Source organism: Colletotrichum tamarilloi (genome assembly GCF_030869305.1).
Source record: "Colletotrichum tamarilloi strain Tom-12 chromosome Unknown Scaffold_52.1, whole genome shotgun sequence".
NCBI lineage: Eukaryota > Fungi > Ascomycota > Sordariomycetes > Glomerellales > Glomerellaceae > Colletotrichum > Colletotrichum tamarilloi.
The window spans coordinates 77,269-99,735 of record NW_026849435.1 but is presented as its reverse complement, the minus strand read 5'-3'; the positions used below and the strand labels follow the sequence as shown (position 1 = coordinate 99,735).

Here is a 22,467-nt window from a genome sequence, read left to right as displayed (position 1 = left end):
TGGGGTTCGGGCTGCTGCCCCGAGGGCTGGGAAGAGAATGAAGCTTGTCGATAATTGTTGCAAGTCGGTCCAAATTGTGATAATGCTGGCAGTTGCAAGAGCGTTACAGGGCTTGATGACTAGATCCTAGTGATCGAGGACATGATGGGCTCTGCTGGCTATCAGCAAGGATGCGGACAGTCATTCAGCTTTTGTTCTCAGGAAGGAGGGTAGGCTTTGATATCACCTTGAGTATGAATGGGAGGCCTAGCTCTCAAAACCAATTTGTTTCAGAGAGTGACTGAGTCTTAGAGAAAGCAAGCGACTCAAGTATGCGACTTCCTCCTACCCATTTGCTAGGGTCAAAATCGTGAATCCAGCTGCCTGCGATAGAACGACCTCGTAAACGCGAATACGCCGGAAGAAAATAGAAGCCTTGAATACGTACTTGCCCTTTGAAATAGAATCGTACCTTCCGTCTTTCTTCTACCGGTCTCCGCCTATCTCAATCCCCATTAAAAGGTCGTACAATTCCCAGCCCTCCCTCCATCTCCCCTTTCTCCTTCCTCCACCCACACTGGACGTTGCCACAACCACCACAACCACAACTCAGGGCATTTGATGCCCAGCTTCGCCTTACCGTATTAGAACATTGCTCTAATTATTTATCTCCTTTGGCATGAGAGAATCGCTGGAGGCACCGCGCAAACACAGTCATCTACCGCTGCTGTTCAACATCGCTTATCCTTCAGGCCAAGCCACCTCCGAACCACTCAAAATCAGGCTAGTCTCTTGACTTAGGAATCTCAGGTATACCCGTGAATATTCTCTGCACCTTCCTAGACAGATGCTAACTTCAAATTTACGGCAAGAACGTCATGATGTCCACTGACCGAGATGACCTTGAGCATTTCACCGCCGAGGTGAATGACGAGGTGTCAGATCGCCCCATGCGTAGTGTCATTGACACCAGAATTCGAAGCTTCTACAACGCGATCGATAGAGGAGACTGGGTCGCGGCCAAGGGTTACCTGAGAGAGGACGCCAAGCTCGTATGGAGTCTAGATAGCCCGGGTGCTATCCACAATGGTGCGAACTCGGTCATCCAATACTATCAGGATGACCAAGAGGAATACCAAAGCATTGTCTTCAAGCTCCTAGTCGTCGATAGGGGCAGAGCTACTTGCTATCTGGAGGCTTTCTGGATTGAGACAGTTTGCGAAAATGAGGTTGCAGCCAAGGCTGCATCGGAGTTCGAGCGAGCACGCATGGTCTGCATCTTTGATGTGGACGAGAAGTGCCTCATCAGACGTATCGAGTTCCGAGACACAGATCAAGAGACCATCACCACAGGCGGCGGCCTCAAAGGATTGAGACACGCTGCAAAGGAGTCTAAGAAGGACGTCGTGGTCATGAAGGGGAATTTCGGGTTTTAGAGAAGGTCTAGGGGCTTCACAGAGAGGGCGCCATGCCTCATAGCTTACACGAAATCCTTGAGGATAACAGATAGGCACATTAAAACATCGGTAAATCACAGCAAAGGCTTCCAAGCACGCTTTCTTTCTAGTTTTGATTTCGTGACATCTTCGTGCCATTGCGAGCAAGAATGTGGGCATTCGTTATTTACAGCAATCTGACTACCTGGACTGATAAGAGTCAACTCACAATGCCGTCCTTTTTCCACATTGACAGCGAGCTTGGTGTCAGGTCTGTTGGAGGAGTGGGGAGACGATTCAAGATTCAGTCGCGTGAACCAAACTCTTGCACTGAACTCGCCAAAGTCTTCAATGTCTCATCCTATTGCATCAAAACATAGTGCCACTCGCACAAGGTGAGATGCTTTCCTCGACTCTGAGACTGCCATCACCTTCCTAGGCATATAGAATTGCTCGATGGTGGATTCAGTGTATGCATCATCCCTCATGAGAAACTTGAAGTAATCGCTGATAAACAGATGTGTTTCACCTACGATGGATCGACACTCCGCTTTTTGGACTTGGGTTGCGTTGTCGATATCGAGGATGAAGATCTACTCACTGATGATGACCCAGCCTGCTCGAGAAACTCCATCTGCTACTTCGTGCACATGGTAGGTGACGCGGCCGCGGCCGGAGAGATTGATTATGGGCGCGACTTCCAAATCTCGGTACTTGGACGCCATGTCGGAAGTGTCGGTCTTGTGTTCTTTGACGATCTCGTCATGATTCTTGTAGATTCAACCCGAAACATTGAGTCTCATGTTAAGAGTCGCAACCTGAGCAAACGCCACTCCGAAATTGGGCCATCCGCGCTTGTTGCAGTCCTTGAAAAAGATTCGGATCAGGTTTGACATGGCAGGCTAGTGACACTGGTCGCGAGATTTGCCGGCCAGCTGAGATGCTTGGATTTTGTGTAGGTGAGTCCCGAGGGACACTGGTATCGACCAATTAGATAGATCGCGAAGGAAGTACGAGAGCGAGCCAGGTATTAGGCAGCAGATGGATGTTGATGTGTTGCCTCCTCCTCAGAAGGCCAAGCGGCTCATGCATTTGCTCTTCACTTTTCCGGATCATGGCATCATTCGATATTTGCCTCTGAGTCTCGTACAATCATCCCTTGAAGTCGCGGGAAATCAAGAATCTCACCTATATAAATACCCCAGATCCAAATAAATCAAAGTCACTGAGATCACCATACATGACGACCTCGAGTGTCTGGTGAGGGCAACCCAAGCACTCCTTCCCTTTGTTAATGCAGAAGTACGGAGATATCGAGAGCTATAGACGCGAGCGCACCGCTGACCCCCCTTAAACTCACAAGGGCACCATATTATCGGAGCTACCTGTTTAAATCTGGGCCTCAAATGGTGTGAGAATACTCCAAAAATCAAGCTATATCAGTGGTGAGTTGAGAGTGTATGGCCATGCCGTACGCAGACAGACAAGGCAGAAACCGGCATGTATTAAAGCAAGTAGCGATGGGGCTGTTTGTCGAGTTCAACAGAACCACTATCTGCATCGAAACCACACATCTCCGACCGCGGACACATCACCAAAATTCGCACCGTGATTAGGAAACTAACCATGCCACAGCTAATTGGGTCACATGTAGTTGTACAAGGAAGATAGATTTGGGTCCTGGTTGTGAACAATGACAGAAGGAAGAAGATTGAGCTTGTAAGGGGTCTAGACCTGAGGCCGACAGAGGCATCCTGATGGTCAGCAGACTTCTGAACGTCCCTCAACAAGCCTAGGAGCACACCCTCAAAGCGATGTTGCCATTTTTCTGTTCAGTCCTGAAGGGAAGTGGTAACACGAGGTCGTGACGCCACACAGTGCCTGTGCCTCAATTTCGACCTTCGTGATGTAAGGTCCATCATCTCGATCCTGATCTTGAACTCGTGAATAGGAAGGGCATCAACCTGAACAGTGACATGATGATATAATAAAAAGAAGGAAGCATCATCCTTGTGCGGCCTACCAAGCTCTCGACTGTTCAGTCCCGGCATCTTTTCCCGACACCCGCTGACACGATAATGTGAGTTTGTGAGGGTTGCATCCTTTAATTACCGATTACCTGCGCCGCCACATCTCCCAACTTATCACTTGACCGCCAAAATGATCTGCGCTCTCGGGTATCACAGCTTTTGGCCTTGTTCTCGCTTTGTTGTCCTGTTCATCAATGTACTGACCCTATTTGGCGTGACTCCCGGCTTTCCCAATCTGGAAGTAATCGTATCTCATGTTCTATCCTCCACCAAGGAGGCCCAACATCAAATGTTCTTAAATAATGCTTAAATGCCAATATGAACTATCCAATATGGCCAAGTGAATTTTCGTGACAACAAAAAAGACTACCAAACATCATCTTCAGAATTCAATCGACCAAGACTCGCCTAGAACACAACCTTATCACACGCTTCATTGCATCGACCACTAGAGAAGCTCGCCCACGTATCTGTAGAAAGTAAGGTAGATACACCTTCGTGATACGATACCCATCTAAAATCGTGTGTAGTGGCTGCTTCTGACGAAACCATTCGTCCTGTCCTTGACATCATCAAGAAAGTGAAGGAGCAAGGGAACGGCACTGAGGTCAAATACAACAACTTGGAAGTTCGTCGCTTGCTAGAAGAGGCAGCTGAAAATTTTATGCTCGGATTGGCTACGGTCGATAGAAGTGTGCTAGAATAGCTTGCCGACGACTGCACCATGATCGATCCTTCACTCGACGAAAAGAGGTACCCAGACTACGTCGTACATGAAAAGTGCAACATAATCGAAGCACTTGGAAGCGACAGTCCAACTGCATATCAAGTCAGAACCAGCAGATTTATCCCAGTCTCTACAGTTGTCGTACAGGCCCAAATCTTCTCTTTTTGGGAAGGATTAATACGGGAAAGCACGACTAAGGGGGCGAACAAGGCCAAGGAGGCGAGCAAGACTAAAGAGTCGCTCAGGGCGGAGGAAAATATGAAAGGGGACTTCCGCGTCGGCAAGTTCGGGGCAGCCTTTGTGATATGCCTCGACAAAAATGTCATGATCAAGAGAGTGGAGTTCAGGTACTCAAAGATTGTGGCGCTCGACTGTGCATTCAATCAGCTTGTCGAGGCAACAAGAGCCAGAAAAGTTGATTTACACTTGGAAAGCGTCAGCGAAGAAACTGCGTAATAATTAGCAGAGGCATTGTGCAGTCAGCTGTCACAAGAAACAAAGGTGCAATGACGGGACTCGGAAGGCGCAAACTCGCTCATATGTCATTGGAAACATTGAGGAACTTAACTTTTGAATATGACATTAGCATGGATTGACAAAAAATAGAAGGAAAAAAAATCATTTCTTATCATCGTTAGAAGGCACTCAACGGCAAGTGGTCTCTGCTTTGCACAGACAGGCAAGCGTTCTCAAGAACGACTTCCTGGTGTTTTGGCATCGCAACTTCTTCAACGACATCCTCCAGCTGCATGTCCGGTAAGCTCGCTCTTCCTTATCCTACTCACTGGGAACGCGAAGGAGCCTCCAAGGGGCTGTCAACATCACTTGCTATTATATCCCTGATCTTCTGTCGCCCCACCCAAAACAACACGACGTCCATCTACGCTCTGCGCTCGCGGTTCTTTGCCATCATCCCACAACCTCGCAGAGTCTCTCCGTTTTCTGGTATCTATCCGAATACAGGCAGAGGCTCCCCATTGATTTCGTAAGCTGCAAGAGAGAGAAAGTTTGCGGTCATTGTTGCATTGCTAAACATTACTTCAGGTCTTCACCATGAATGGTTCCCCCGAAATTGACCCCGTCCAGGAAGCCATCCACTTCTGGTGCAATGACGAGAACGTAGATTGGCTCGAAGAAATACTGCATACTCATCTACAACCCCTCATAGACAACATCAACGCCGGAGGTCTCCATAGCAGCTGGGAATGGTTCACCGACGACGCGACTTTGACGACAAGCATCAATCTTCCACGCTGCGAAGGAACAACCTTTGAAGGAAGAGACGCAATCAACGACTACTTCGCCAGCCAATACAATGCTGAACCCCGTATGAAGTTTGTTCCACTCCTTTGCACCTACGGTCAAGGCCACATGGCATGCCATGCATGGTATGGACTCGACGATGAACATGGCCTTTCCAGCCCTCGCGATCATCAGCTCCTCATCACGGCGGACTTCAACGATTACCACAGACTAGTCAGCATGGAAATCAGCGAGTATACGGTTGCAGGGCCGGCGTCTTATATTGAGACAGTAGACAATTGCGTCGCTTGTAGGGCCATGGCTTCCATGAGGCGAGAGAGACGGATGGAAGAGGACGCGGATGATAGCAAAGATGATGAAGCCTACTCGGATTGGCCTTATCGCAATGACGACCACGACCACTAAGGGTATGGGGAAGATTGACATTGTTACCGGCAAAATGGGTTCGTTATGCGATGCTGAGGTTGAGGTACGAGGGAACATGTTTGACTTTGCCGTAGCATTCAATGTACAAGTTTGATTAGCTCAATGGGTTTACTGTATCCATGGATGATTCTCAAAACACGCCCGTGTGGTGAATTCACAGTCTTGCCTGGCGCCATGTTCGCAGTCGTATTGATCGGACTAGTCTACGATTCACTGAACCTAGGTGAAGTGGGTACCCCAGGCAGGTCAGGCGAAATGTTAGGTATGAATCATCAGTCATTCTTTGAGGATGGCTACCTGGTGCTGATAGAAGCTGTGTAGGTTAAATTGTACCGCGAAACAAGTGAAATCCCAAGTTTGAACCCCCTTGCCCTGCTGCTTGGAAGCGCCGTCTTTGGCTCTCCATACACACCCGAGCCCCAGGGGCTAATTCCGATTTCCAGGTCAAAAGATTACCATCCCAACACCCCAAGAAACCACTTGAGGCGATCGCAAGACCAGGAACGCCAGCTATCCTCCAGCGAGTACCAAGTCAGCGTGACATCGACTGGGTATCTCTCGGGCTTGTAGAGCTTGAAGTTACGCTCATCGAGGGCAGTGTGTCCGAGCTGGGCTGCTGGGATACCTCTCTGGCGGGCCATATCGGACGCTATTCTCTCCCAGACGAGGTGGATGAGCAAGACTTGGTTGTCCTTATAGGCGCCAAACCAAGATGCTTCTACTACATCGGCTAGGTATTTGGGGCTATTCTCGGTCTGCAGGTTGGAGTTGTAGGTCGGGTGAGGCATCGGGGGGCAGCTGTGGAGGCCATGCATCTCGCAAACCATGTCACCGAGGAGCCAGAACTTGTCGCGTGGGAGGAACATGCTGGCACTCAGAGAGTGGACAGGAACGTTGCTGGTATTTCCGTAGTAAAACTCGCCGGCATTGTCGAGATAGTCAAAGTAGGAGCGGTGCTCAGGTCCGCGGAAGTGGTTGAGGTTGCCAATCTCAATAGGGGTGTCCATGTCACACTGGTCGTAGCTCGCAGCAAGCCGAGTGGTAAAGGCATCGGCAACAGTGTTTGGCTCGCACTGCTGAGGATCAGCTTTAAGGAAAACACCGGGGGGCATGTCACCCTCAGTTCCCTGTCCGATGGCCCTGCAGCCCTCGTCCTCCAAGCCCAGGTCGAAGCTCTCCATATCGTCAGCCTCATCCACGTAGTAGTCTGATGAACGAGTAGGCTTGTTGGCTTTGGCACTGTTGCCTAGGATCCAGGTGATATCGGCAGTGGGTCGAACCATGTCGGGATGCGTATCCATGAAGGACTTGGTACTCTTCCAGAGGAGCTCAGAGTCAGCGGCACCCTCGAAAGAAACCTCATTGACTCCATAGGCAATTCCGCGGTCTCGCATGAGACGGAAGACATCGACCGTAATATCACAGAGGAACTTGGTCTAGAAAAAGAGCCTTGTTAGCCAAGACAAAGCAAAGGAGGGAAGGGAAGAAAGAACGATGCCTACTTACGCCAGGTTCGACCATCCAAAACCAATCGTAGGCCTGAAGACGCTTCTCTCGGGCAAAGAGTCCAGCAGACCAGCGACGTCTGTGATGGGCAGTCTTGATGAGGGCCTTGTCGGCGTTCACTCCCTAAGTGCGCACCAGACCAGCCTCGAAGCGACCGGGGTCAACAGAGCTCGGGATAGTCCAATGCTGCTGGGGGATCAGGTTATAGGTGACAGTCGAGGCAGTAGCGTTGGAGGTAGCGTCCTTGAACTCTTCGCTAAGCTCCTCATGGCTGAAGAATACCCAGTCGTAGCGGTACTTGTGGTTGAATCGCTGCTCGAGCTGAGCAACAGAGGCTACCATCTGCTCCTTTTGCTGCTCCGAGACCAGCGAGACAAAGGCAGCTCGTGGCAAAGCATCGTGAATGTGGACAGAACCACACAAAGCAAGGGGAACCTGAACAAGAGCCAGTGCAGTCCAGAAGACTAGAGAAGCACAGGATCGAAGAGACAGCTGGCTGTGCGCCGCCATCTTGGCCGCTGTATCGAGGTGTACGATCAGGGGTAAGATGTAGCCTGTAGGGGGAAAACAAGTGAAGGTGAGGGAGAAGGCATCAACTTCACGCCGTGGCTGGCGCAAAAAAGGGAATCTAGCGGCGACGTGCGCTCAGGGTGGATTTGTTTGGATGAGGTTGTTGTGGGGGAGAAGGTTGGTCGAAGGGAAAGCTGAGATCGTGATGCTGACAGGAGGAGAAGTCGTGTGGGCGGCTAACGAAGAAGCAGTGAGGCACACAACCTCACTAGCGCCTCGCTTAAAATTCTTCTCATCTAGAAGAGAGGAAGGAGCGTGTATGTTGATGCCTCTTCAACACGTGATTTGGTGATCTGAAGACCTCACCGAGAGGTCTGCGCCTCAGGCGCCCAGGGCAGCTCGGTGAGGCCATACCCGGAAGATATACTCCTGAGACACGTGATTTCACCTGAAGGCTTGTGTGATAATCATTAAACGCACTCTGGATATTCATTTTCGAATCTGTGACAGCCTTCTAATTCCATGCCTTGAGCTCCCTAATCTTCACATGGCAGAACAGGAGACTGTCAAGCTTTTCTTTACCACAGCAGAAAAGCATCATTGATGTCAATGCCCAACTTGTCATCGCCGGATCTTTCAGCACCAAAGACACCTGCTTCTGCACGAAGGATTGCTACCAATCCAAAGACCAGCAAAATGTTGAAGAGGTCTTGCTGGCTTGGAGTCAAAGAGGAACAATGATACTGGCCTTTATATGCAAGCTTTGACCTGTGCGTTGATTGCAGTGTCAAGCATCCATGGCCCGCTGGAAACAAGACCTGGTTGGTTGTTCAGTTTTGCTGCGAACTAAGGAAAATATGATAGATTGATCTGACAATGGTTGGACGTAGATGTCAAGAAAAACACCTCCACTATGTAGCACATGTATTCATCTCGTCCTTCGCGTTCCACTTTTTCTACCGTCGCTGCATGATACATCTCTATCTAGGAGGAACTCAAGTATTGCTGTATGTTCAAGACATATGCCATACTGAAACAGGCTTCTTCCGTGCCAAGCATGCGGACTCGCGCCATGGTTGACAAGCTTCCGTACCATGAAAATACTTCAGCACGTATTGCCGCGGCAAGGGGGGGAATGTCGCCCATGACCCCTTTGGGGTTCATGCCGAACTCGAGCAAATAGTCAAGGACGCCCTCCCGCCATCTACGGGCAGCCCCGGTGAGACAATTGTCCCCCGAAGAATTGATGCCATAAGAGTTGAATCTAGTTGATTACAGTCCACCGCTGGATTCAAGTAGGTGCTTAACGATATACAGGTTTCCCCATTCGTAATGGGGCCGAATCACACCATTCAGCATATGATATCCATGCTCTTCATGCTCAAAAAAAGAACAGATGTTTTTGAACGCGTCCACTGATCTCTTTTTGTAGACTGCTCGGTAACGCTCGTATACTTGTTCATCCATTGAGTCAACGAGAACGTGTCCATACGGGAACCCAGCGAATCTGTGCTGGCCGAATCGGCTCGCGAGGGGGGTCTGTTTCCGATGGCGTCGTGAAAACACGGCACTGAGACCAACACCGGTGATGTCTATGGGGCGGTGGACCTCCGAGAGGTTTCAGCTTCGTAGGACCAAGTGACAGCAAATTCTAGCTTCGACTCGAATCGTGAAGTTCTCTGTTCAGGCTTATCTGGGAACCAGGAGTGTGGAACAGGGGGATCATGGTCGCAGCTACCGCCGACAACGCCTGCTGCGATGGTGCAGTAGTGGTGCAGTGGGCGCGATTCAGCCTGTTTCTCATGCTGATCATCAGCGTCATCCTCGCATTGATGTCCATGGTATTGATACTCGCCGGTCTTGGACAATCCTCGCACTTCGACCTCGATTACGCAAATTCTCTGCCGTTTCCAGATGGGATATTATACGACAAAAACCGCTTTGCGGCACAGATTTGGGCGTGTGGAGTCGTGGACATACCAAAGTTTGATGAGGAAGGGTGGCTGCATTTTGTCTGTTGGTTATCCCAAGGATCTACGGCTCTTGGGTGCATCATATTTGGTTTATTGGTGTCCTTCAGTGTCATGATATGGTTGGACTGGAGGGGTGGGAAATGCTTGGTGACAATTTGGGTGCATCGCCGTGGGAGCTGGCAGTCTGACTTTATCTAAATCCAGAACATCGTCTGGCTATCATGAACTTCAACATGCCATACGTGCAGGTGAGCTTGGCGAAGTTGAATGAGGTTCTGAGATGTCTTGCGAAGGGGAGTTAGCAGTTCGGAGGAGTTGTACGGCGTGTTACGCCAGCCATCAAGTGCTTCGCCGGTACATGTCGCTGAAGTCCAATCTATCTAGAGATGACATCGTAGTAGTCGGGCTTGTCGGGCCATCCTTGTACAGCAACCCCGGTATGGTTTCTTAAATTTGAGAGTGACAAAAGCTGCAGTATAGAACTTTCACCCGTTTCTTGAATGTAAGTCATTTGCTGCGAAGAACCAGACTTGACTAGTCACACTGCTCTGGGTCATGCCCTTCTCAGAATCTTTTCGATATATGGTCAAGCGACTGTATCTGAGCTTCGAGTTCTAGGTTCTCCTGTCAGAGGATTGGATTACGATTCCCAAGTTCTGATGATAGCTTGACACTACTGAAATCTTATGAGCCAGTGGTATCTTTGCTGAGCGCGGGCCAATTCAGAAGCCTCTAGAAGCCTCCAAGCTGACTCTCTGAGGTCACTGGTGTCTGCCAGTGACACTAAACATGACATGCAGCGTGGCGCTTAAGTACAGTGCGCCCTTGGATGACATGACTTTGACATTCCCCACCAGAGGCCCGAGGCCAGGAACAAGCTCACCGCTGATCAAGAGAGGCCCCCTCCCACAAGTGATAAGATAATCCAATTGGCGACGGTTCAGAGTTTTGCAATCAGATCATTAGCTATTGCAGTCTCCCAGTCGCTGCATTTTCTTTGAGAACTCAAGGGACAAGTACTCGTCCAGTCTGCAGCACATCGTCGATTCGCTAAGATGGCGTCAACCAACGGCTCCAATGCTCTCAATTCCATCACATTCCGGAACCACCGCCCGGGTGACATGGGCTACATCACCCACCGACACGGCGCAATCTACTCCAAAGAATACAATTACGGCGCGCTATTCGAGGCCATGGTCAGCCAAATCACGGCTGACTTCCTCCTCAAGTTCAACCCAGCCAAAGAACGATGCTGGATCGCAGAGAGAGACGACAAGTTTTTGGGCTCCATCATGCTCATCGAGGACCGCGAAATACCAGGCAGAGCGAAGTTGAGATGCTTCCTTGTAGAAAAGGAAGCAAGAGGGTCCGGCTTGGGAACGGAGTTGATACGACTTTGTGTTGAGTTTGCAAGGGAGGTCGGATTCGAGAGCGTTGGTTTATCAACTGATAACCACTTGATCGGGGCGCGGCGGTTGTATGCAAAGTCCGGGTTCGAGTTGAAAGCCACCGAAGAACATCAAGCCTGGGGAGAGAAGCGAGTGGGAGAGACTTGGGAGTTGCAACTGAAATAGCCGAAAACACAACTTTCAGTCACTATGTGATATCTAATGCCAGCGAGCCGCCCGAGTTGATCTCTCTTATTTTCCCTACACCTCTTTTTTGTCGCCAGTAGTTGGTAGCTATCAGCACTTCGGGGCAGCCCTGCACTAGCCCGCCCCATCTCCTGAAGAATTCAGGACCCAGCTCCCAACCATTCAAGTCCCAGGTGTCTCCCCATATGACAAGCGATGATTTGGAGGGGGAGTCCAAGTCCAAGAGGTCGCAGACTAAAGCGTTGCACAGCTCATCTTCGTCTATCGCGCCTGACTGAATACCACGAAGAATGTTATCCCTCATCTTCGGTATTGGGAATAGGTCCAGCCATGGATGATGCTTGACAGTCCTCTGTAGTGCCGTTGGTGAGAGATGAGGCGGCAGGACCTCGCTGCATCCGGGCCGCTCGGGGCCTTGATGTATGAAGAGAGAGTTGCCATCATCGCTCTCGATCAATTCTACCGGGATGCCTAACACCAGCGCATTTCTTGCTAGCGCGTCGAACGCGTTGAGTCTCGTGAGAGCGGGAAGGTCCCGCGGGGTAGGGAGCTGTAGGGTCCAGTTCGAAGAGGCTCTCTGCAGGAATTCGGCGACATTTTTGCGTATGCCGGCGCATCTGAGCAAATAATAAATCCCAAGCATCTCTTGCATTTGGGACGAAGTCATGGGTCTACGCGCATTAGGCGCAGCAGCGGGGATCAGGCACATCTCGGCTTGAGGCTCTGCTGAAGCTGAAGCTGTAGTACTGTTGAGTGCAATACGCTTCAGGTGTCTCTTCTGCCCTGGTTGGATTGCAATATCAGCCTTCCTCGCCAACGGGATAGCATGTTTGACAGCGGGGTTGTGGAATGGACCTACGGTAGGCTCTTTGGTGAACCCTGTTCTGCCGTCTTCGTCTTTCGGCGGCGCTCGCAACGCCCGTCCAATCGTCTTCATCGTCTAGTGCCTCTACTTGCTTCGGCTCCATCTCGAGAATGATGTTTTCGATATCTTTCCGCGTTGATTATCGAGCATGCTGTGGGCGATGTTCTTTCAGAATTGTGTTCCTATGGGGGATTAATAGGTTGCTTACTCCCTTGTTGGCTGGGATGAACCTACTACGCTCAAAGGTCCAGTGGGACGTGCTGTGTCGCAGAAATAGATTGCTTACTCCCCTGTCGATGGGGCTTGCATGGGCAGCTTGCCATTCGCCCATCTTGAGTGTTGGGGGCAGAAAAAGAACCTGCAGACTTGTTCTAGGCTGGTTCGAGGTTGGTCTGTTCGTTCGGTCGATGACGAACCGGAAAGACTCCTTTGAGCCTTTACTGCGTATGTTCTGTTTAAAGCCAAAGAACTCACGAGTCATCCACCGCGAGCTGGATGCAACGGAACGGGGGTTCGCCGCCATATTTGACAATACTGTCGATCGCCGGGCACTACGAACTGGCGACCTCGTACAATAATCTGTAGTGATTTTGTTACGTAACAGGGATAGTAACCGCATCTCACGAAGTGCCCGTTACGTGCTGAATTACGTATCTATTTTAGATATCGTGTATATAGACCTTTTTTTTTTATCTATTTCTATTTTAATATATTAAGCTATTTTTATTATACTCCGTATACTTATTACTACGTACTATAACTTATAATAATTATAAGCTTAGTTCTTAGTTAAGACCTTATATTATAATAATATATTTATTAATATGATTTTTATAATTTTTTTTAAAATAATAAATATATTTATATTAACTTTAGTCTAAGTTAAATTAATTAATTATAATAGTTAAATTAAATAGTTTAACGTACTCCGTATTATAAATAAGGGCGTTAGGGTTTAGAAATACGTTAACTTAGACGCTCTAAATTTTAATATACTCCTTAACCTTTTTATAGTACTTATTTTACTTTTTAAATTTAAATAATTAATTATAATTTATAATAAAAAAGAACTACGAGCTTATTAAATACGTTATAAAGCGTTTAAGAACGACTAAAAAAATTAAGAAATCTTTTATTAATAATTTCTAAATATAACTCTTAATATAACCCTTTTAACTTTTTTAAGTATAAGTAATTTATAAAACTAAGCTAAGTTTTTTTTTATAAAGCTAGTTATACTACTTATTTTATATAAATAAATCTATTTCTATATTATATTTATAAAAAGGATCTATATATTTAAAAATATTTAAAAATAATAAGAAATTAAAGCTAAATATAAATAATTTAAAGCTTAGGAACGTAATATTATTAATATATATATTAAACTCCTCGCTTAATAATTAATAAAATTAGTTAATATTATTTTTTATAAATACGTATTTTAAAAAGTTACTAAGGACGGCGCTAAGTTTAATATATAATAAATTGTTAAATATTTAAAATAAGAATTTATACCCTTTAAAGTAGTAATTAGGAATATAGTTTAAGAGGAATATTAATAAGCCCTTAATAAAGCGAGGATTAGAATTAACCCCTAATACTAATATAAAGAGTAATAATTTATTTATTTACGAACTAAAACGTATAATATTTTAAAAATTAATAAAGAAATTACTATACTTAACTTCTTAGTTATAGTTAAATTTAAACTTAACCCTATATAGGGCTAATATATATATAAGATTTTTAATAAATTAATAACTTTTAAAACGTATATTAGAACTCTTAAAGAGATTACGTATATATTTAGCTTAGTAACTTAGGATATATATACTAAATAGCTTTTAAGTTAAGAAGGGACTTACTCTACTTTTACTAGACGCTCTAATTTAGTTAATAATATAAATAATAAAAATAACGTTACGTACTTTTATAATTATATATACTTATAGCGCTCTTTAGTATATTAAAAATTAAAATAGGTATTTATAAGCCGAAATATTAATAAGTTATTAATACGAATATTAAAAAGCTATATAGAGGAAGTCCTTGCTATTATTAAATTAAATAAGTAGAAATTATTTTATAATAAGTTTAAAAAAGCTAGTTAGTTAAAAAACGATAAAACTCTTAAAAAACTAGGGCTTTTAAAAAGATCCTCTAACTAATTTATAATAAGCTTATTAATAAACTAAAATAAGGGCTACGTAATTACTATATTTATAAAAAGTTAGGACTTAGAAATAAACGTAATTTTTAGTACTTTTATAAATAGTACTTATCCCCTCTTTTAGAATATAATAATAAATAGTTATAAAATAATATATTTAATTAACAATAAGAGCCTATTTAAACCTAAGAGTTATATATTATTAAGTAATAATAACTATGTTAAATTAAGAACTATTATACTACTTATTATTATACGTAATATTTATATTATAAAAGGCGTTTTAAATAGACTTAAGGGGAAGGGAACTTATAATTTAAAGCTCTAAAACGTTACTTATATTAAGGGATTTTATATTAATATAGTTTTAAAAACTTTATTAAATAGAAGCGCACTTTAGTACTATAATTTAGATTATACTTTATAATAAGGAACGTTTTATAAAAATACTATTAAAAAGTAGCTTATTTAAAAGAATAATTTAGTTTTTTTTAAATATAAGCTTTTTTAATCCTATCTTTTTTTTATAAACCTTAAGTATATTTTATAAAGCTTAGTTAGTATTATATTACTAATTAGCTATAAAAAATTCTATTACTTATATTAACGTACTTATAAAAGGTTTAATAGTACGCTCTTTTAGTATTTTAAAATAAGTTATCTCGGACTTAATACTTTTTATTAATTATTATATAAGACTCGAGATATATATATTAAACCTTTATTATAAATTAAGTATAAAGTATATATATTATTTAATATTAAAATAGTAGTTTTAAAAAGACTATTTTTAAAAAAAGCTTTATAGCTATAGTACTATATATACTAAGATCTTTTCTATTTTAAACTATTTTTTAGTAAATAATAATATATACTTATAGTTTTTAATAAATATAATAAGTAGTTTAGGGTTTTTTTTTAAAAAACTAAAATAAAAAAAGAAGTATTTTTTATGTTATAAAACTTTAAAGTAGCGATTTATTATTAAAAAAGGACTCTAATTTACTTTTTTAAAAATAATAATAAGATTACTTTTTTAATTATAAACGTTAAACGCATATATAAGACGTAGTATAGCGAACTAAGAATTAGAATAGAACTTTTACTTCTATATATAAAAGAACCTATAAATAACATAAAAAGAATAAATTAACTTATAATTACTAAAGCTCGTAAAATATACCTTTTTATAAACCTCTTTATAAATTTATAGGACGAAATAGTATTAATAATAATATTTATTTATAATATTATTCTACGAGAGGCTAATAAAAGAGATTTACTTATTATAATAAAAATTAATTAATAAAAATAGTATTAACGTTAATAATAAACGGGTTACTAAGTATAGGATTCTAAATTAGTAACCCCGTACCTTAGTAGTTTTTATATATATAGTTACTAAGTATATTTTTTTTATAAAGATTATAAGAGGGGTATATATTAAAAAGAGTTTAAAGTACTTCCCTATAGGTATATAAAATACTTAGTTAAATATATATTAAAAATATATAACTTATATAAAGTCTAAGTACCCGTACTTAAATAAGTATTTATTATAAAAAATATTAAGTTTAATAAAGAAGTTTTTTATAATTTTATATACGAAAAATAAGCTATTATAAGCGAGTAAGTAAATTTAATAATCTAAGAAATATAAGAACTTTTTAATATTAATAATAAGTTAGTTTGAGTACTTAGGGAAGTAGATTTAGACTTTAAAAATACTAATACTTAAAATAATTCTATAGTTAAGGATAGTATTATTATTAAATTTTTAATTATTTAGGATACTAAGTAATTAATAAACGTATTTTAAAGTATAGTTAATAAAATTAAAGAGGCTAATATAGTTTTATTATTATTATTAATTTTTAAAATAACCCCTTTATATAAGCTTAGGGGTAGGGGTAAAGAAGGGGATATAATAACTAAGTTATAAATAGTTTTGCGTAGTTTATAATCCTCTTTATAAGTACTTATATATATTATAAAAGTTTTTAAGTTTTTAATTTTTAATAGTTTTTAATAAAACGTTAAAGTACGTAGTAAACGAGGTACTAATTATAAAAAAGTAATTCTTAATACTAAAATTAATATTAATAAAGAACTTTTATAATAAACCTTTATTATTATATAAAAATAGAGCTTATAAAAACTACTTTATTAAGTACTAAATAAAGTTTTATTAGGTTTTAAATATTTAAACTAGGCCTATAGACCTTTATAACGCTTTAATAATAGTATTTTCGTAACGCTCTTATATTTAAATATAAAAAATAGTAATTATTATAACCGCTACTAAAACTACTTCTTTTTTACTTTTATATTTAATTAATAAAAAGCTATAAAAAAAAGTAGTATAAAATATATAATACTTTATTAAATAATAAAAAGAGTAGTTTATAAGACCTATTTAGAGCGCTCTAAAGGAGTTTAAAAACTACGACTTATTAAAGTTAATTTTTAGAACTTATTAAAGAAGTTTAGTAATATTAAATATTTTTTATAATAACTATAAAAGGTACTTAAGGATACTATAGATATAGAAATAAAAAAGCTAAGGGATATTAGTATATAAAAAGAAGTTAATTATAATTTTAAATAAAGGATCTTATTTTTATTAAAATAAGTATATATTTATAAGTACGATACTAATAACGAGGTTTATAAAGTAAAAGTACGTATATATATAAGGGGGGATATATAACTACTTAACTTTTTATAAAATACGTATACTTTAACGCTTATTATAAAAGCCTTTAGGTTTATAATAGTAATAGTTACTTAATTTGATTTTAAAACTAACTAATATAATATTATTAATATATTTTTTAACGCGCCTCTTAAGAGCGAGAAATTAGTAATTATTAAACTTTTAGAGGGATATAAGGTTATTAATAAAATAAGTAAACTTTAATACGCTTTATATAGCCTCTAAGACTTACTAATTCTTTAGTTTTAAACTTTTACCTCTATACTTCGTAATATAAATATAATATATAGTTACGAGGAGATCTATATTTACTAAACCGTAAATAGGAAAGTAATATTAGTATTTTATATTAACGATTTTATAGTTTTATATTATTAAAATAATTAAAAAGTAGCTTAGGGGATTATTAATAATATAAAAGAATATATTAATTTTAAAGAGAATAGACTAATTAATTATTTTTTTAGAGTACGGATTTTATAAAACCGTATTATTTATAAGGTTTATTTTATTTATAACGTACATATTAAGCAAGTTATTAAGCGCTTTAAGTTTATAAATTTATTATATTTAGTTACCCCTTTTTTTTAAAACGAGTTTAAACTAAATAAGAGGTAAGTAATAAAAGAGGAAATAAAAAGTTATTAAGAAAAGGTTAGAAATATGTTTTATATAGCTATAATAATTAGACTAAATATTACTTTTATTTATTTATAATTATTACGGTTCTTAACTAACCTAAGCGTAACTTATATTAAAATAATTAACTATTATATTTAATATTTTTACGTAATAAAATATTTTGCGCTTTATTATAATAGTATACTAAGTATATAATTATTATTTCTAATTAAAAATACTAACTTTATAAATAATAAAGTAATATAACGATTATTTTAAGGATATATAATATTTTTTTTTAGTAGCTTAATTTAATAAAAATTAGTATACTAAGTAATAATTACGACGTTAATTACTAAAGCTAAGTTTTTTTATTTTAAAAAAACTATAAAAAAAATTATAGCTCTAAAACGCCTTTTTAAAAATATTACCCTTAACTTAAGAGAAATATAGTTAATTAACTACGATAATTAGTAAACGATTTAACTCGTTATAAAAAAAAAGAAAAATATAATTACTTAACTTCGTTATATTAATATATAAAATATATAGCTAAAATAAAAGTATATTAAAAACAGCTTCGAGGTTATTTATATATTAATAAAAAATATATTAATAAATAGACTTATTAAAAACTTTTTATAAGCTAAGTTCGAATATTTTTATATATTTCTTAACTTTTATAATACGTAAGAAGTTATTATAAATAGCTAAAATAATTAAAAATAATTAATTTAAGCTATATTTAGAAAAACTTAATATTTAAAAATAAATAATAAATAGAACTTAGAGTACGGCTTAGAGGTTTAAAATAAATAAAATAAAACTTTTTTTAGTTTAAAGGCCTAAACTCCTAAAATAACCTTACCCTATAGGATATACGTATATAAAAATAAAACCTAAGCTTATACTTACTATTTAAATTACTAATTTATAAAGTATACGATTATTAAAATTATAATATTATTAATAAAAAGAGTAAATATATGTATTAAGAACCGCGCTTTACGTACTTCAAAGTTTATAAAACTAAGAGTAATAGGGGTAATAAGGGGTACGGGAAGTAAAATAATTATTAAGTTAATAACTTAGAGTATAGAAATAAGTAGTATAATAAGAGGCTAGTTATAAATAATTATAATAAGTATAATTAATAATATAAATATATTTAAAAGAGGGGGCGGGGGGTATATAAGGAAGAAGTCCTCTATATAAAACCCGATATAGTTTTTATATATCTTCTTATTATTTTTTATATAATAAATAATAATATAAAACTTATTAATTTTTTATTAAAACTATAATTAAGAGTGCGCTTTTTAATAATAAAAAAGGATAATATATTTATAATAAAAGGAGCGTTATTTATAATAGCCTTAGTAAGAGCCTAGGTTATTAATTATATAATAATTAGTATATTAATATACCCCTCGGCTAAATAGCTATTAAAATAGTATATATATTAACTATTACTTTTTATAAAATAATATTTATTATTCTTAGGGTTAGTAAATTAAAGAGTTATTTAAAAATAAAGTATATATTATACTAACTATTCCTCGGGAGCCGCTTTTTTAAGCTTTTTAGGGACTAAGTATATATTAATTAAGCTTAGAATAATAAAAAGAACTATATTTATTATAGGGAGTACTTTAGCCTCTTAATATTTTTTTTTATTTTTTATTACTTTTTTAAAAAGAGTTAGCTTTATATTTTTTAAATTTTAAAATATTATTAAAAACGAAGTCTTAAAATAATAATATATAATATACCCTTTTTAAAAAGTTTAATATTTAAAATATTTTTATTTTTATTTTTAAACTCCGAGGGGGGGATAAATAAAAGCTTTTTAAAGCTTTTATTATTATTATTTACTTTATTATTACCCTTATTATAATTATTAATAAGAGCTTTAAACTTAATAAAGTTCTTAGTATTTTTATTAATAGCCTCGATATTTTTTTAATTAAAAAAAGAGAGCTTAGTAGCCGGGCTTTAATAAGTAAATAGGAGGTTATAGAGGGGGGTAATAACTTAAAAGGGCTTATTAATATTATTATTTATTTAAATTCTTAATAAACTATATAATACGTATATAAAAAATATTATAGAAATTATATAAAACTTATTATTATTTTTAAATATATTAAATATTTATATTCAAAATAAAATTAATAAATAATTTAATAATATAAGCGCACGTATATAATAAATAGGAGTACTTATAGTAATTATAAAAAGGTTAAAAAGAGGAAAAAAAATAATAGCTAAGTAACGCTATAAGAATTTAGATATATATAAAGTAGCTAAGTAACCTCGCCCTTAGTAATTTATATACTAAAAATAGTAAAATACGTACTATTCTAAGTTAAGATTTTATTTACTTTAAATAAAAAAATATATTTATAATAAACGTAGTTTAAAAAACGCGTATCCCTTATATTTATTTTTTTATTATTTATATTTAACTAAATTAGGCCTTTATAAAAATATTTAGAAGTTCTATTTTAGGTATAATAGTTCCTTAGTAATAATAATTAGGGAGTATATTACGTAATAAGGATAGTAACTATATTTTATAAAGTACTTATTACGTACTAAATCATATATCTATTTTAGATATCGTATATATAGACCTTTTCCTTTTATCTATTTCTACTTTAATATATTAAGCCACTTTTACCACACTCCGTATGCCCATTGCTGCGTGCCATAACTCGTGACAGATTTCCTCAACAGAAACCCCGCCAGCCATAGGTAACTCTACGCGTCTGACGCAACCCCGAAGTAGCGAGTCTGTCGTCAGTTGATGTCCAAACATCAAGCAAGGCTCGCATGATTGTTAGAGACAACCACACAGCGCGCTCCACTACAGAACGGGGTATCTATGCACCGCGTAATGATAGGAGTCGAATCACCATGAAGATCGAGTCGTTCTGGATAAGAAATTGCTGTCCGTAGATGCTTGTCTAAGCCTCAGGATTGACACCCCGAGGATGACTCCGTGGGTTTCGAGCCGACAGCATCCGCTGCGAGATGCCCAGGGAACCGTCGGGACGTCACCGAGGTCTAAGGAGTGATACGGGGACGTTGTCCCGGCCCACACAAACGCCGAGCTCCCGGCTACGTAGCTCCCGTCCTTCCATGACGGCCCGGCACAGGTATCTAGGGATGAATCTACGTACCTTACAGCGAGGTATCTAGGTACTTTCTCCCATTGAAGGGAAGGAGCGTTACCAAATTCAGAGTCCAGGCCGGACCTGCCCGACAAGGGTGTAAGCAACGAGGAAGTCGCGAGTTGGCTCATTGAGAATGCCGGAGCCTCTGATAGAATTTATGGCTGACAATCGAGAGCCGAGACTGGAAGTTTCCGCAGAAAATCCCAGCCAGCTCCGTTCTCTTGTCCTCCTTGGTCTCGAATCTTCCTCTTTCAATGGCTTGCTTACGCCCCAGATCGGCTCGTTGGACTGACTGGCTTATCAAGCATTGTACCCTCGGGCTCGTCGAAGTTCCCGCGTGGCACCTTCAGCCGCCCATCAGACCTCCATTCTTCACATTCAGGCTCACTTCTGACCAATGTATTAAATCGCCTCTTCCCCTTTTGTCAACATCTTGACGTTTGCTAATATCAGGAAGTCTCTCTACCTGCCACGGTTCAAACCCCATAGTCGAGCCATTTGCACGCTCCGCCCCAAGATGCCATCCTTCACCGCCGATAACATCCCCGATCTTCGCGATCAGGTGATTATTGTTACTGGAGGAAACGTCGGTCTTGGCTTCGAGACGATACGGCAGCTCAGCAAACACAACCCAGCCCGAATTTATCTTGCAGCCAGGTCTCGAGACAAAGCCGAAAAGGCTATCCAAGAACTCCAACAACAGAACCCTAAAACAACAAACATCGTCTTCCTCGAACTTGATCTAGCATATTTTAACAGCGTCAAGGCTGCCGCGGTCGAATTCCTCAAGAAAGAATCTAGATTGGACATACTCGTCAACAATGCTGGCATCATGATGACCCCCGAGGGCCTTACCAAGGAAGGGTATGAGATCCAGTTCGGAACCAACGTGATGGGTCCAGCGCTGTTTACCCAGCTTCTGCTACCGGTCATACGAGAAACGGCCAAGACGAACCCCGAGACGCGTGTCGTCATGCTGTCTTCGAGTGCTCACGCCCTAGCCCCGAACGATATCTACAAGTTCGAAGAAATCCGAACAACAATGCCTAACCGAGCTACTACCCAACGATACACCATGTCGAAGCTTGCTGACCTCCATTACGCCAAGGCTTTGGCAAAGCGAGAGAAACAAGTCAAGATCGTTCCTGTCCACCCGGGGATGGTTGCGACCAATCTTCACCATGCTTCCACCGGCATGTTTCTCAAACCTTTCCTGTATGCAGCCATCTTCTTCGCCACGCCTGTGGAGAAGGGTGCCTTATCGCAGATCTGGGCAGCTGTGAGCCCTGACGCCAAGAGCGGGCAATACTACGGTCCTACTGCTAAGGCGGAATCTGGTTCGAAGCTCAGCCAGGACCGCGAACTTCAGGAGAGCATTTACGGTTGGATCCAAAAGGAACTCAAGGGGCATGTGGAAACCATTGACTGATGGGTATACCGATGTGGCATACTAGATCATCGAGTGGTA

General features: G+C 39.7%; 6 protein-coding genes across 6 annotated transcripts, besides 1 other annotated feature; 4 read left to right on the top strand and 2 right to left on the bottom strand.

Moving 5' to 3' along the window:
- Nucleotides 1–857: 857 nt before the first annotated feature.
- Nucleotides 858–1,415, top strand: CTAM01_10770 (uncharacterized protein; the record flags this gene model as incomplete). Its single annotated transcript, XM_060526783.1, has 1 exon — nt 858–1,415. The coding sequence occupies one exon, from the start codon at nt 858–860 to the stop codon at nt 1,413–1,415; it is 558 nt and encodes a 185-aa protein (XP_060378571.1).
- A 2,754-nt stretch (nt 1,416–4,169) lies between these two features.
- CTAM01_10769 (uncharacterized protein) lies at nt 4,170–5,840 on the top strand (the record flags this gene model as incomplete). Its single annotated transcript, XM_060526782.1, has 4 exons — nt 4,170–4,519; nt 4,848–4,928; nt 5,136–5,157; nt 5,217–5,840. 4 exons carry the CDS (start codon nt 4,170–4,172, stop codon nt 5,838–5,840), a joined length of 1,077 nt encoding a protein of 358 aa, XP_060378570.1.
- Nucleotides 5,841–6,313: 473 nt separating this feature from the next.
- On the bottom strand, nt 6,314–7,877 carry CTAM01_10768 (glycolipid 2-alpha-mannosyltransferase; the record flags this gene model as incomplete). The annotated part of the gene is made up of 2 exons (XM_060526781.1): nt 6,314–7,297; nt 7,503–7,877. The coding sequence occupies 2 exons, from the start codon at nt 7,875–7,877 to the stop codon at nt 6,314–6,316; spliced, it is 1,359 nt and encodes a 452-aa protein (XP_060378569.1).
- A 3,028-nt stretch (nt 7,878–10,905) lies between these two features.
- On the top strand, nt 10,906–11,424 carry CTAM01_10767 (MarR-family transcriptional regulator; the record flags this gene model as incomplete). The annotated part of the gene is made up of 1 exon (XM_060526780.1): nt 10,906–11,424. One exon carries the CDS (start codon nt 10,906–10,908, stop codon nt 11,422–11,424), a length of 519 nt encoding a protein of 172 aa, XP_060378568.1.
- Nucleotides 11,425–11,446: 22 nt separating this feature from the next.
- Nucleotides 11,447–12,413, bottom strand: CTAM01_10766 (uncharacterized protein; the record flags this gene model as incomplete). The annotated part of the gene is made up of 2 exons (XM_060526779.1): nt 11,447–12,228; nt 12,305–12,413. The coding sequence occupies 2 exons, from the start codon at nt 12,411–12,413 to the stop codon at nt 11,447–11,449; spliced, it is 891 nt and encodes a 296-aa protein (XP_060378567.1).
- An 8,466-nt stretch (nt 12,414–20,879) lies between these two features.
- Nucleotides 20,880–20,966: a sequence feature (Short protein (CTAM01_10765, KAK1490292.1) was converted to a misc_feature.).
- A 550-nt stretch (nt 20,967–21,516) lies between these two features.
- CTAM01_10764 (uncharacterized protein) lies at nt 21,517–22,428 on the top strand (the record flags this gene model as incomplete). Its single annotated transcript, XM_060526778.1, has 1 exon — nt 21,517–22,428. One exon carries the CDS (start codon nt 21,517–21,519, stop codon nt 22,426–22,428), a length of 912 nt encoding a protein of 303 aa, XP_060378566.1.
- Nucleotides 22,429–22,467: the final 39 nt, after the last annotated feature.